Here is a 15310-nt window from a genome sequence, read left to right as displayed (position 1 = left end):
AAACTCCATGGCAACAGTTCCACAAATGCCTCTTGCAAGTGTGAAATACTGACATAAACAGGTCAGCTTTGGTGCTTTGGGGAAATACGCAGCATGTCTTTGGTCAAATGCAGGAAAAACCTGAAATAACCCCAGCTAAGCATCAATATGAATAATAATTGATGGCTGTGTTCCTATTTACAGGTGTCATCCAATAGATCAAGAAGGCAGCAGTTACACCTGCCTGGTCAAGTGATGAAGGAAAGTGCTACTGTACCTGAGCATCTGTTTCAAACTCACAGCTGAGTAGTTTCTATTGGTGAGTTGCTGTAAATCTATAATCTAATAATCTCATGTAAACTAACAGTATTGTCTCTAAATCGAGTCCCTTGAAAGTCATGTAGGACATTGCATCCAGATCTAGGCTGCATGCTGCCGGAACTTCTTGTAATGTGTTTATCGATGAGCAATGAAAGCAACACTTTTTACAGCTGGGTTTCAGAATGGATTATAACTTTGTGCTTTGTTGTTAGGGTTATTTTTAGTGGGTAATTTTTTCATGCTGCCATGGTAAAAGTGGGTATCTGGGCCATCTTCCCTCCTGTGTAACAGCCCGTTTGAATGGGAAGGTTTAGTTGAAAGAGGTTTAACAGCGGGTCAGATAATGGTGTTTCATCTGCTTCTGTGAGTCACCCAGGCTGAAATTTCACAAATGAGTTTTTATCACACAGAGTGACCAACCTTCAATTTTATTCATACTTCAATAGCCTTATTAATTCATCTGGTCTGCTTTTCCACTCTCTGATTCGCCACTTTTTGTAACACGACTGTCTATTGACTCTCTATTGAGTTTCTGTAAAGCCAAAACACTGTATAACAGTCAGAAAATGTTAGACTAAATTTGCAATAATAATAATTATGCATACATCAGTCTTTTGCTGTAATTGACTGATCACAACATGAAACACATTTGTATTGCCTTTACTATCTTTAAAACATTTCTGTTCACTTTTAGTTTTAATACAAAAAAACTGTTAGGGCCAAACAAAGGATATAAATATATAATTAAATATGATAATATAACTGCATTCAAATATAAATACATAAATTGCAATGAGTTATTTAAATAAAATAAAATTATAGTATTTAGTATTCAGTAGACCTGTTGTATATAATAATGTATTATCTTCAGCAAATTATTCTATCATTAACATATATCAAGTCAGCATAAGTTGTTTAAATATTACATTTGAAATAACAACAAACAACAATTTCTTGCCGTTACTTGATTTCCCAGCAAAATGTGCATCACGAAATGCAGACATTTTGGAAATTATATTAAAAGTCCTACTTCCTGCAAAGAGCCAGCATGGAGCAGAAGTTATGTAATAAATAGATTGTATACAATTTTCAGGAAATTATTGGTCATGTTAGTGATGTCGAGGCTATCAAGTATGATTCTTCTGGCTCAACTAGTGTGAGCTCGGGACGGGACTATCTGTTTGTAGTGGTACAAAAATTGAATCCTGATTCTCGTCTTCTTCCCACACATTCATGCGAGAAGAGAGAAGTTGAGAAAGGCAATTGAGTTGCCTATAATGGAAAAAAAAAACCTCAAGAATGATATTCTTTCTATATATTCTTTACACTCTTAAAAGCAGTAAGAAGTGTGAGTCTCAGGATGTTACGGCAGTGGAGAGTTGTTTTCTTTCTCTCAACACGCACTGTGTTAATGTCTGAGAGAATATGCATGATCAATTAGATCATCCTGTTCCTTGTGGCAACAAGAATTTTAAATGATTCATTCCGAAAGACATAAACACATACACGTCTACACACTCACACGGTCCTGAACTATTTCTACAGGAAGTGTTGCCTATTGAAGCTCCAAATATATCACATCATGTAGGCTTTAAAACTGAAAAGCTCTATCTCAAACGACTGCTTATTTGCAAGGTCAAAGACTTTTATATAGATGCAAATGCCTATACATTTCTCATACACAAAATATATCCTATTTAATATGACACTCGTCAAATTTGATCTAACATAATCAGTTCAAGATTGTCTGAAGACTGTGGGCAATTTAATGTATGAATCATTCATCTCACTGTTTCAGGAGGTGTTGTTCCCTTCTCCATTGCCATAGTCTCTGGAAACATGAACCCTGCAGCCTCCACACAGTATCTCTTCATCAGCCTCATTTTCACACCCAGTTCGTTTCTCCATATAACACTTATCAGTGCCAATTTAGATCAATATTACATATCAACAGTGAATGGTTGCTGGAACAAATGTCTAACCTTCATACAAGCAGCAGAACCCATTGAAACTTTTAAAAAAAACTACTTTTGCAAGAAAACTATATTATTTTTATCATTAGGTTATTTTATTATGCTTTTTTTAATCTTTGTATTATTATTAGAATTTTTTAATTTGTTGGTTATTTTTTGTTTTATTATCAGAATTTATATATATATATATATATATATATATATATATATATATATATATATATATAATTTATTTGTTTTTTATAGTTTATATAAAATATATAGCCTTCATGTGTAAATGTATAAAATCTGCACTTACAGTTCTGTTTCCATGCAATCTTGCCTACTTGCCCCGCAAGTACTTGACTATATTTAAAGACAGCATGAAATGGGAGTTGCAATAGTCTTTTCTTCCCAATTGTGATGTATATCCAGTTTGATCTCATGAGAATACGTGTATTTTTACGTAAAGTGTAGCTACGTTTAGTACAATTACTTACATTTTCATACACAATGAAACGTATAATAATGACAAATTGACAGCACTAAAACGTAAAATATTTACGTACTGACAGCACTAAAACGCAAATTATTTATGTACAGACAATTTTAACGACGTACAAATTTGTATGTATTCCTATTTATGAATATTAAAATTGTGGCATTAATGTTTTGACTATTGTATTCAGTTGTGATATCAATGACATGTTTTCAGTCGCATTTATTAAATGCAGTTTACTCATTTACTTAATAAGTTTGTGTTCGTGACTTCTGCTGCAATCATAATGTTCTGCCTACATACTGTTAAACAAGACTACACTTTAAAACCTTAACATGAATAACATTTCTTTAATCAGCTAACCATTTTGTAATATTTAGTTTGTTTGCCGTGAGACACAAAAGGCGTTTTCTCCTATACAGTGTAAATATTTAACGTTTTATAGCTGTAAAAACGGAATAATGCTAGGTTTAAATGTTGCATATTATACGTTACAGCATCTACCCAAACATACAAAAAAGTACGTTTTGTGTGTTTTGAAAGTACAATGAGACCAGGCTGTTATATCCAAGTGAAACGGCTTCTCGAACAAGAAAAAATTAGGATGGGACTTGTAAGTAACAGACAGGTTGTCCCGCCCTCATGCCAGTAAACGTCATTAAAGAGAAAAGAGATGTTGATATATACATACATAGTATCTCACAAAAGGGAGTACACCCCTCACATTTCGCAAACATTTTAGTATATCTTCTCAATGGACAATACTATAGAAATGAAATATATTTTACAGTAGTCAATGTGCTGCTTGTATATTATTATTTACTGTTTATTATTACTGTCCTCTGAAAATAAGTCAACATACAGCCATTATTGTCAAACTAGATGGCAACAAAAGTGAGTACACCCTAAGTGAACATGTCAAAACTGTGTCCAAAGTGTCAATATTTTGTGCGAGCACCATTGTTGTCTAGCACTGCCTTAATCCTCCTGGCCATGGAGTTCACCAGAGCTGCACAGGTTGTTGCTGGGATCCTCTTCCACTCCTCCATAAGGACATCACGGAGCTGCTGGATGTTAGACACATGGTGCTCCTCCACCTTCCGCTTGAGGACACCCCACAGGTGCTCAACAGGGTTCAGGTCTGGAGACATACTTGGCCACTCCATCACCTTCAGCTTCCCAAGCAAGGCAGTTGTCATCTTGGCGGTGTGTTTGGGGTCGTTATCATGCCGTTTGGCCCAGTTTCTGAAGGGAGGGCATCATGTTCTGCTTCAGAATGTCACAGTACATGTTGGCATCCATGTTTCCTTCAATGAAGCGCAGCTCCCCAGTACCAGCAGCACTCATGCAGCCCCAGACCATGATGCTACCACCACCATTCTCGACTGTAAGACACAGTTTTCTTGGTACTCCTCACCAGTGCGTCGCCACACATGCTGAACACCATCTGAGCCACTCAAGTTTATCTTAGTCTCATCAGACCACACATGGTTCCAGTGATTCATGCTCTTGGACGGGTTGCTTTCAGCAAACTGTTGGCGGGCTTTCTTGTGAGCCAGCTTCAGAAGAGGCTTCCTTCTGGCATGACAGCCATGCAAACCGACTTGTTGCAGTGTGCGGTGTAAGGTCTGAGCACTGACAAGTTGACCTTCCGCTTCTGCAACCTCTAAAGCAATGCTAGCACGATCATGCGTCTGTTTTTTTAAGCCAGCTTCTGCACCTGACTCACTCTAAAATCTATCCAAGTTTAATTTCTATAGTATTGTCCCTTGAGAAGATATACTAAAATGTTATGTGTACTCACTTACTGTGTATATATATTTCTGATTTGCAAGTTGGTTTAGGCATCTGCTAAATGATTAAATGTAAATGGGTGAGGTAAGCACAAAAATATGAAGGTCAAGTGTGTGGTTTTCTGCAATCCTACTTCAGGAGAAACTCTTTTCAGGACCAACACACTTGTTTTACCTAACAAGTGCCATAATGGTTCTAATCAGTCCCTTTGGTCCTCACTAAGAGGATGTGCTGACTGATGCAAGGCCTAAAAATGGAAAGTTGAGTGACCCATTGTCAACGGATTGGGACACAGCAAAACACTGCTGCTGGTGTAGAGTGAGTAATTAAGAAAGGTGAATGAGAAAGAGATAAGAGATAAAACCCTTGTCAATATCGGGTCCTGAAAGGGAGAAGATAAAAAGTCCCTGAGGGGTCTATGAAGTGAATAGGGGTCAGCATGTATGTAGGTACAATTAAACCTCAGCCTACTGCGAGAGAATTGCCACAATGAGGACATCAAAAGCTTCACCGCTCTCTCTCTTTGTCTCTCGCTCTGTTGCTATTTATAGACTCTCATCAGCACTGGATGGAAGGTAGTGTGGCTTCTTCCCTCCCAGTATTTTCTCTCCATGGCCACATATGAATAGTCTGTCACAATGTCCTTTTCTGCTCCTCACATTTTCTGTTACCTTGAAATTCAATTTTTAGAGGTTGAATGGCTGTCAGATGGCGTGGGTTGATGTGCTAGTTAATGTGGGCTATAGTCGAACTACTGTATATCCTTAAGCAATCATACATGCATTAAAATGTTCTCTTTACAGAAGAATATTACGATAAACCTCATGTTTATTTAAGGAAAACCAACTAAATTTTTATTCTGACAGAATTCTGATCCTTCTGGTCAAAACTGGGTAAAAATGTAGAATAATGGTCCATCATTAATAAGGGATGCAGGGCAAATGAATAGTTCTACATTGACACTTCAGCTACTAATATTAACTAATTTGGAAATATTAGCTTAACTAATCAGTAAAATGAGTAATATCAAATTTAGGACTAAGATAGTTCCTTATTAGGTAATCAATAATTACTGAATGAGATTAGCCTTATTAATAACTATTAACTAACTACGACAAATAATAAAGAATTACCAATTAATTACTAATCAAAACATTAACCTGTGACTGAGACGTAACCAATCATCTTTTTTACAATGAATTTAGTCATAAAATGCATCATAATTACTCAAGTGTTGCTCTGCAGGAGTGATCTGTAAAAAAACAATTAACACTTGAGTAATTAATGATTCATTTTATGACCGCTTAAAAAAAGACAATTGCTTACATCTCAGACATGTTAATGTTGTGATCAGTAATCAATAAATAATTCTTCATAATTTTTTCATAATTACTTATAGTTCTTGATGATGCCAATCTAATTCAAGTAATTATTGATTTCCTAATGAGGAACTATCTTAGTCCTAAATTTGATATTACTTACTGATTAGTTCATCTTGTTTCCACATTAATAGTAGTAGCTGAAGTATTGAACTACTCATTAGTCATGCAGGACTTCCTGCATAGTTACCTATTAGTGAAGGACTATTATTCTAAAGTGTTGTCAAAAACTGTTTCAACCAACTCATTATGTTTAATTCGTTTGTAGCTTGTGAGTTCATGCCAATCTTATCGGCCGAAAGCAGTCCGATGAGGTCACATGGAGCGCCCAAGCATACAAAAGGGAGCCTGCATTACACATCATCAGCTTTTTTGTCCTCAGGAAGCCTCTTTGTTTATGTGTGTGTGAAGATAAGAGCTCTGTTGTTGCTTGATTTTCTCTCGAGGGATAGAATCGAGTGTCTGAATGGAGTGTGTTTGGCTCCCAAATGAGTTGGATGCACTCATAGTGATGAATTTACAGGTGGGGGGTTAGGGTTAGGGTTAGGGTTAGGAGTAGGGGTGTAACGATATTCAAACCGAACCGAAAAACCGCGATACAACAGCCACGGTTCGAACCGCGATACTCTCATGTCGAACCGAACGCGCCCCGCCCCGCCCCCTGCTGCCCAACTCTCACTTCACTTTGTCACAAAACAATTTTTTTCTTCCTTGACATTTGATTAAATAGTAATTAATGAGTACAGTTTTAACAACTAATAAGAGCTGTAGTTTTACTAAATATTATAATATTATTTACTAAATAAAGTGCATGTCACGTGATTTGGGTGATCGATCACGCTCGAGAGTTTACATACGCACTTCAGGATGGCAACTCCGCGGCATATTGAGATTGAAGACCCTCCGGTCACAACCACTGACTGATACAGCAGCAACAGCAGCAGTGCTGATCACGACACTTGAGAATGATCACCGACACCTGTCATCATCCAATATGATGACATATCACACCTTTTTTTAATCATTGTTTTGAGACATTGATTTGCGAACATAATCCTCTCCGTCTGGTCGCTTCCTCTTCAAGCCGGACTCGTCTCGCGCTAACGGTAATTCCCTTTCACTGTCCACGTTTTGATTTCGGCAAATTTTGGCGAATGCAAACAACGTGATTATTGTTCATGAGTCCAACATCCAGCCACGCAAGAAAACATGTAATCTACCTGAGGGAATAATATGCTCAAAAAACATTTCTGATTATTATTAATGTTTAAAACTGTTTTGTTTTTTTCCCCCCAGGATTCTTTGATGAATGTAAAGATCATAAGATATTTATTTGAAATAGAAAGCTTGTGTAACACTATAAATGTACTGTCACTTTTGATTAATGTAATGCATCCTTTCTGAATAAAAGTAGGCAATTACTTTAATTTCTTTCCCAAAAAAATAATCTTACTAACCTCAAACTTTTGAACTAGGCCTATGTATAATGTTAAAAAAGCTTTCTATTTCAGATAAATGCTGTTATTTTGAATGGTGGTTTGTTTGTAATGTGACATTTTTTTTGTATGACATTAAAAATATTTTTAGAATTAAATTGTACATAAATAGGTTAAGCAATACAAATGTGTTTGTCTGATAACCTTTTAAACATATACTTAACTACAGTCTGCAGACACTGAAATGATGTACATTGTGCGACACAGTAAATATTTTGAGTGTCCTCATTTTCCTATAAAGAACCACGATTGTCCCGCATTTTACTTTTCTGAAGTTGGCAACCCTACTCAGGTGTGCAGTTTATTTCTGACTAGTCAGTGGAGACATTTATTTCATTTTAGTTAACTCAGGTGTGCTAACTGCTCTAAAGAAAACGTGAAGCCAATGTATAAAATTAATAAAGATAAAGTTAATAAGTTAAATTATTGTTGTTGTTGTTTTTATTAAGTTAAAAGTGAATCTAGTGTTATTATTGCTGGTGGTGCCCTGCCATGAACCCTGCCCCCACAGCAAACAGAACCGAACCGAACCGAACCGTGGCTCCAAAACCGTGATATGAACCGAACCGTGGCATTGGTGTATCGTTACACCCCTAGTTAGGAGTGTCTTTATACGCAGTAGAACTATTCTCGAGTGGAGCGGCTGTATGAGGTTGCCCTGGATTGAGGAGTTGTTTGTGAGCTATCTCTCCCCTGGCACTGCATCCTCTTTGAAGGCTCCCGCCTTGCCAATGGGAGTAGAGCGAGCGTGTTCGGCTCGAGGGAGCTGAATTCACTCACTGTTATGGACGTGGAGAGAGATCTCCGCTCTCGCTTGGCTCTTTTCTTTAGGGATGAGAGTCAAGTGACTGCACCTTGCAATCCAGACCCCGTGTAGGGTTGGGCTCCCTGGCAGGAATCCTAATAAGCATAGCTCAAAAGGTCAATCTGAATGTGGACTATGTCCATTCTCTCACCTGTCGTCCCCTCTCCAATCTATCAGATTGGGTATTAAAGCAAGGCAATGCTCCTTAGGAATATAAGTAAGGTTGAGCCTAAATAGATAATCTGTTGCCCTGCCCAGATCATCGACTGGGAGTTGAAGTAGGGCTGAGCTCCCTAGCATGGACTAAGCACAAGTAGAGCTTGACAATTAGATAGAGTTTGGAAATGGAAACTTCTCCTCACCAGTTTGTTATATTGGGGTTTGAAGTAGGATTATGCTCCTTGTGAATGGGTTGATCCCCAGGCTACTCGAAGGTTGGAACGGGGATTTAAAAGAGCAGAATGGTATTTCACGGATATAGATCCCTTCTCTATTGCCTCTCCAGCTCCCTTTGGTACGCTACTGCCATAGGCTTGTGTTCAGGTCTGGTATAGATTAATTGCTGTGAGCAACTCCATATTTCATCTATTGGTAGAAGCTTGTACAATTATTATTATTATTTTACAATAATGACCGACTACATTAAAAGTGTTGAATAGTGTAATTATCAAACTGTAATAAGCATTCAACATTTTTGTCACCCAAAAAATGAAGATGTGACCGCTCAAGTTTTAGTCATATAGAACAGTACTATAAATAGAGCTGAAACAGGCAGTGCAACTGAGCCTAAATTACATAATCAATTCCTCTATTGATCACTGTGCCTGCTTTCCATTGTTGATCCATTGGTCATTCACATGTAATGCGTTCCTATTTTCTGTCCTGGCATCCTTTATGGAAAATGAGAGTGGAAAAGCATGTGTAATGGACAGGACAGTACTACGTATGCATGTATGGATGGATTCGCCACAATTACAGCTTAGATGACACATAATTACCTTGTAATGAATTCCTCTTTCCCTCCTAATCAACAGCTGGGTCCTCATTCCACTTCATCAGTAAGCAGTGATCATCATATTCTCACATGCACACTGACACTTGGTTACGGATGGGCAATCATTGCTCTTGTAGTCAGCTTTGTTTTATGTACATTAACCAGCCAGCTTGATGACCAAAGACACATGGTGTCCAGCACAAAAAGCACTAAAACGTATCATCACACATCAAATCAAAGATTGTATGCAGAAAAGTGAACACAGTTGATTAACTACACACCATGTTTCCAACTCAAAATACAGTACACTTGCAGCCTCTAGTGGCTTTATTCTGCAAGTACTTAAAAAGCCTAGTTATTTCTCACCTTTATAAAGATCGACAAATCTTTTACATTTAAGAACCTGAAGTATTACAGTTGTCAAATTTCATGATACATTACGGTTGATATTTCCATACGAAAAATAACTAAGACACAAATACATAAAATGTCCTGAGATTACATAGTTTAGTAGGCACCTAAATAATGCAACAGTTGCAGAGCCTTGCATCTGCTGTTTGGAGAAGCACAGGGAGAGAAGGAATTGGCTGAATAAATGCAGCATGTCTGCATAAATAATACATGAAGACACAGAGAGCGTGCTAAAGTCTAACTTCTCACTGAGAGAATGCAGAATGTGCACTTATAAAGAAACTTTCTGAGAAAGTTCATATATGCATATATGATTTTTGAAATTAATGCAGCTCAGTTAAACATCTGACTGAGGAAGAATGCATGTGGTACAAGTATTCAAGTGGATGTGTAAATTATAATTATTATAGAATATATTTCACTTGTTTTCTTAATATTTTGATATAGTTGTGCTATATTTACAGTATTTATTCATTTTTTGACATATCTGATAAATCGAGAATCATTTTCCATTTTCTTTTGTTTAATGAATGAATGAAACCCTAATCAGAATAAAGACTTTAATTTGCATACAAATATTTAAATATCACAGAAAAGCACACAGATGCGTTCATATTACATAACGATTATGTAAGCATTGCATTGCACTGGCATTAATGTCTTTATTTCATGAGGCTGTGGTCTGTCAAATTCTTATCTTCTCAGCCAGAGACAGCAGCTGCTTCCTTCCTTCAAAGAGCAAAATACTTGCAGCCATGGCAGAGTTCAGGCTGTCCACACCGTGTACCATGGGGATCAGTAGTCTCCGCCCCTCAGTCCTCTCAGCCAATTGCAAAGCCTCCCGGCTCAGACCGTGCGTTTCTCCACCAATTATGAGGCCTGTGTGCCTAGCAACCCAGTCAGTGTAATAATACCGAGTCTCAAGGGATTTGCGACTATCATAATCCTCAAAACCAGACAAATCGTCATCCTCATATTCCACTTTCCTTGGGTGCTGATGGCCTCTGACCCAACCGTAATCAGATGGCTTTTTTTGCTTTTTAGGGGTTACAGAATGGTCAGCTTCAGTCATGGTGGTGCTGCAGTTGTCGGCTACGTGAATGGTTGCTGTTTTGGGCAGGTGACTTGGAATCTCGTCCCATGTTAGGCTTGGGATTATAGGGAGACGGAAATGAGCGCCCATGGCTGCCCCAAGAACTTTGGGCTCCCAAACATCCACACATCCTGAATTATAAACAAAACTTTTTTTTGAAACAATATCAAGTTCCTATTGTTTTAAATTAAAACATTATTATCACTGTAAAATACAATATAAAACATATATAAACATAGAATGGTTGGCAGGGAGCATGAAGAATCATTTTCACACATGAATCGGCACCTCTGAGTCCAGACCTTAAATTCATTGAAAGTCTTTGGAATGTGCTAGGAAGATTTACAGAGTGACTCTTACACATAAATGTTGAGATGTTAATTCCATAAAGAAGTGCATAATATTTTGGTCAAGATCTTGTATTAACAATGCAAGAATCAAGCACTCTGTAAAGTCTTCTCCAGCACATGCCGAAGACTTTCAATGAATTTAAGGTCTGGACTCAGTGGTGCCGATTCATGTGTGAAAATGATTCTTCATGCTCCCTTCCAACCATTCTTTCACAGTTTGAGCCTGATGAATCTAAACATTGTCATCCTGGAATATGGCTATGATGTGTCTTCTAACATGGTTGTTTAAGAAATGAAAAGCTACACACTCCATCAATTAGGGTTAGAAGAACTGTTCCCAATATAACATGCTAGAAACATGATAATCACTGCAATAATAATCCAATCATTGACTCTTAAGCATTTGCCCATTTAAATCAAAAGAGCAACTTTTGTATGTATGCAAGTATGTATATATCAAAAATATGTTATTACTTTTTCTCTCTTTTTTAACATTTTTAGAATCACTGAATGTAAACTTTTGGTATGAAAATGGAATAAAGGTTTTTCAAAACCATAAGAAAGCAACATGAACACAAAGAGTACATGCTTGGCACGTGTGTTTTAAAGTAGAATTTGAAAAGATTTTTTTATTTTGTTTGATTTGTTTGTCATTGACCCTGATAAAACGAGTATGTTTAAGTATGTTTAGTATTGTTCAAATAAAGGAATGCTTTATGTTAACTGCCCATTAAAGGAATCACTCTAATTCTAATCCTTTCATTCTTTGGAAGAGAAAAGTTTCAAAACTTCAAAACAAAAGCTTTGCTGGTACCTTTAGTCAGCAGTACAGTTTGGCACCCTGCGGCAGCGGCGGAGCGTAACACTGCGCCCAGGTTTCCTGGGTCCCTCATGTTGTCACAAATCAATGTCAGAGGCACAGGCTTGCCATACTTTTCTTGTGAGAATGTTAAATGGGAAGCCTCAGGCCGTTTGAATATGGCTGCAATTAGAGAATGTCACGTCACACATGGCTTCTGCAAAACATCCTTCAGATTAAGGTGCTGCAGTATAAGCAATATAATTTATTTTTTATTGATAAAGAAGTTACATCTTCTTACCTATTATGTCTTGTGAGGTGTCAAGATCAGACCAGATTTTAGTATCTTCCATCCTAACTTTCACAATGCTGGTACGCCTGAGTTTATCTGGGGGAAGCTCCCGCAGTGCATCCACAGAACTGAAATAAACAGTTTGTGCTATAGCCCCTGCATCCAGAGCACTGCATACAAGACGCTTTCCCTCCAGAACAACTTTACCTTGCTGCTCACGAAGCTTCTTAGATCGAGCTATGTTGACCAACTTCCTGCATATGAAATGGAGATTAAATGCAACATTAGTTGTAGTAAATAAGGGGACTATAGCACTTAGGGGACTATAAAACTAGTTACTACTAGTATTATTAGCAACTGAGTCTTTTTTTAATTAAAGAATGTAGTATTGCATAAAAACAGGCACCAAAGTCGGTAACTCCAAAGATGGGATTAAACAAACAACAACGGCATTCACAAGATGCCAAATACAGATTCAAAGTACTTTACCATAGCTTTTTTGGTTTTTCATAACCTTAAAGGGATTGTTCAACCAAACATTTTAAATGTCATAATTTACTCACCCTCATGTTGTTCCAAACCTTTATGAGTTTCTTTCTTCTGGTGAAAAAAAAAAAAAAAAGTTATAAAGAATGTTGGTTACCAGACAGTTGACGGTAGCCATTGACTTTTATAGTAATTTTTTATTTATTTTTTATACAATGGAAGTCATTGGCTACTGTCAACTGATTACCAACATTCTTCAAAATATCTTATTTTGTGTTCAACAGAAAAAATTTATTCATACAGGTTTGGAACAACGAGAGGGTGAGAAAATGATGACAGAATTTTCATTTTTAAGTGAACTATTCCTTTAAGTGGCTTCATTATAAGAGCAAATTTGTTACATTCTGCATTTATGAATAAATAATTTGCCATTTAGAATGATAAAGTTTACAAAATTGCCAATACTTTTATCTTCATGCACATAATAACAAATAATTTACTTAATATTCAATGTTATCTTTAAATAATTTTTTGCAGAAAAAGTTTAAAAAAATATATATTTTTTCCAAAAATGTAAGCACAATTTAACATTTAAAAAAAAAGTGATATAAAGAATCCTCAATATTTAGTAACTGAGTCAATTGCATGACATTGCTGAACTTGTGATACCAACATGACAGCGCCCATGAGATGGCGACCCGCTCCACAGCTTTTTATGTCATTTTTATGTTTCATGTGAAAATAGTTATATCATTGTCATGATATTTGTCAAAATTGTTGCTCATTTCTTTCTGTCTTAAACTTTAGCCAAAAACATAATTAGTGCACTTGATATTAGACTAATCATTGTAGGCTGCTCTCAGGCACTGGAAGTAACAATATCAATAAAGTCTAATAAAGAGAATCACTCACGTCAAACATTTGTCGCCAGGCTGTGATTTCTCATACAGCAAACCATCAACTTCTCCGAAACGGGAGAATGTGGATTGAGCAGCGACATGGCGATCTTCATTAATTACCCTTTCCCGACGTAATTGTGAGAACTGAACTGAATGCGAGTTGTTGTCACTTTGGCTGACATTTGTAGCAATCTCGGCTCGTTGAATTCTCGCTTTTTCGGGGTTTCTGAAAATGTTGTCTTTTAATGAATGTTCATTGGTTTGACTGGCGACTTGTTTCGAATTTTCTATCGACTCATTCACTGAAATGAATCCAGATACAGATGTGCGTCTACGTACATATCGTTTGATATTTACGGCATTACATCGCAATGTCAAAGCTGGTTGAAATATTGGATACAAGAATCTCATGCTTGCAATGCGCGTCGCCATTTTGACAACTGAACTTCCGGGATGCGAATTTACAAATATTACTACGGCGAAGGCTGGACGGCGGACGCTTAATATTAATAAGTCATGCATTTGTATTTGAACGACCAGCAGTATTTACCTAATTAATATTCACGAGCCATGCGTTAGCCATAGGAAGGGTAGTATTACCTATTCATAAAAAATAGACTAGAAGTTTGGCAAGATTTCCTTTAATAAAACATTCTAAAATATCTTCTAATAGAAATGTTTTGCTTCATGACATTGCCACAAAAACTTTTCTCTGATTCGATTCGATTCCCACTTATTGTTAGCTCAGTGGTATAAATTTACAAGAGTGGACAAACCTTAATCCTGCAGGGAAAAATGCAAAGTTTCATAATGTAATATTCAAACTAATGTCATTATTGAAGATTATAAAAAAAATGTTTTATTCATATCACAAATTGTATAATAAAGCACGTTTTTTTATCCCAAATATTTGAATATTTTGATCTAAATTGTTCATATATTCATGTTTTAGCGTGTATCGTTTAAAGAAATATTGAAATGAAATATCAAGAGTGAATCAGTTAAAACACCATACTAGGCTCAGTTGATTACATTTTTGAGTAACAACATTGTGAAAATGTTGCTATTTAATATTTCCTCTCTGTGCCTCACCTGTGGTCTAAAGGGGACACATATGGTGAGCTCTTTGTAGAAGAATGATTTCAGCTTTGCGTTTAGCATCATCGTTCATGCATTATGGGCAATTATGCAGCTACTGTTATAATCTGTTATTCTGAAGCATTTGACTTGTGCATGTATTTGTGAACAAGAAAAACAGAGACAGAGAGAGACGTTAAAGCTAAACTGTATCATGAGACTGTGTGACGCATGTTTATTATTTGTCAAATTACCATAAAACTGCATGGCTTAAGTCAATTATGTGATTACTGATCTTTACTTTTATTGAATATAATATGTGATGTATTGTATGTAAAAAAAAAAAGTAAATTGTATTGTCTTTTTTATTGTAGTGTACTACTGCTCTTTTTGTCATCAATAAATTTAAGACAACAAAACATTTTAAAAAATCTAATCAATGAATCAGAAATAATGTTACAAATACATTGAATGTTCATAGACAACATGTTTTCATAAACTCATCTGTTCATGAGTCATACCAACTGTTCAGTCATATACCAACAACACTGAGAGATAATCCAATCCCTTGTCTTATGCAATCTGCTGAACAGATCAGTTGTCACAGGACATAAAAAAAGCATTGTCAGTAACTGACAAAAACGCAAATACAATAATTCAGAACCATGGGTTATTATAGTGATC

General features: G+C 36.5%; 1 protein-coding gene across 1 annotated transcript; it reads right to left on the bottom strand.

Moving 5' to 3' along the window:
• Positions 1-10176: 10176 nt before the first annotated feature.
• mrm3b (mitochondrial rRNA methyltransferase 3b) lies at positions 10177-13994 on the bottom strand. The gene is made up of 4 exons (XM_082140509.1): positions 13563-13994; positions 12174-12418; positions 11888-12055; positions 10177-10854 (listed from the first exon to the last, which is right to left on the bottom strand). Exons 1-4 carry the CDS (start codon positions 13979-13981, stop codon positions 10316-10318), a joined length of 1371 nt encoding a protein of 456 aa, XP_081996635.1. The 5' UTR covers positions 13982-13994; the 3' UTR covers positions 10177-10315.
• Positions 13995-15310: the final 1316 nt, after the last annotated feature.

The sequence above is a fragment of the Leuciscus leuciscus genome (genome assembly GCF_965113295.1).
Source record: "Leuciscus leuciscus genome assembly, chromosome: 16".
Taxonomy (NCBI): domain Eukaryota; kingdom Metazoa; phylum Chordata; class Actinopteri; order Cypriniformes; family Leuciscidae; genus Leuciscus; species Leuciscus leuciscus.
The sequence above is the reverse complement of the archived record's forward strand: the minus strand, read 5'-3'. Positions and strand labels throughout refer to the sequence as shown.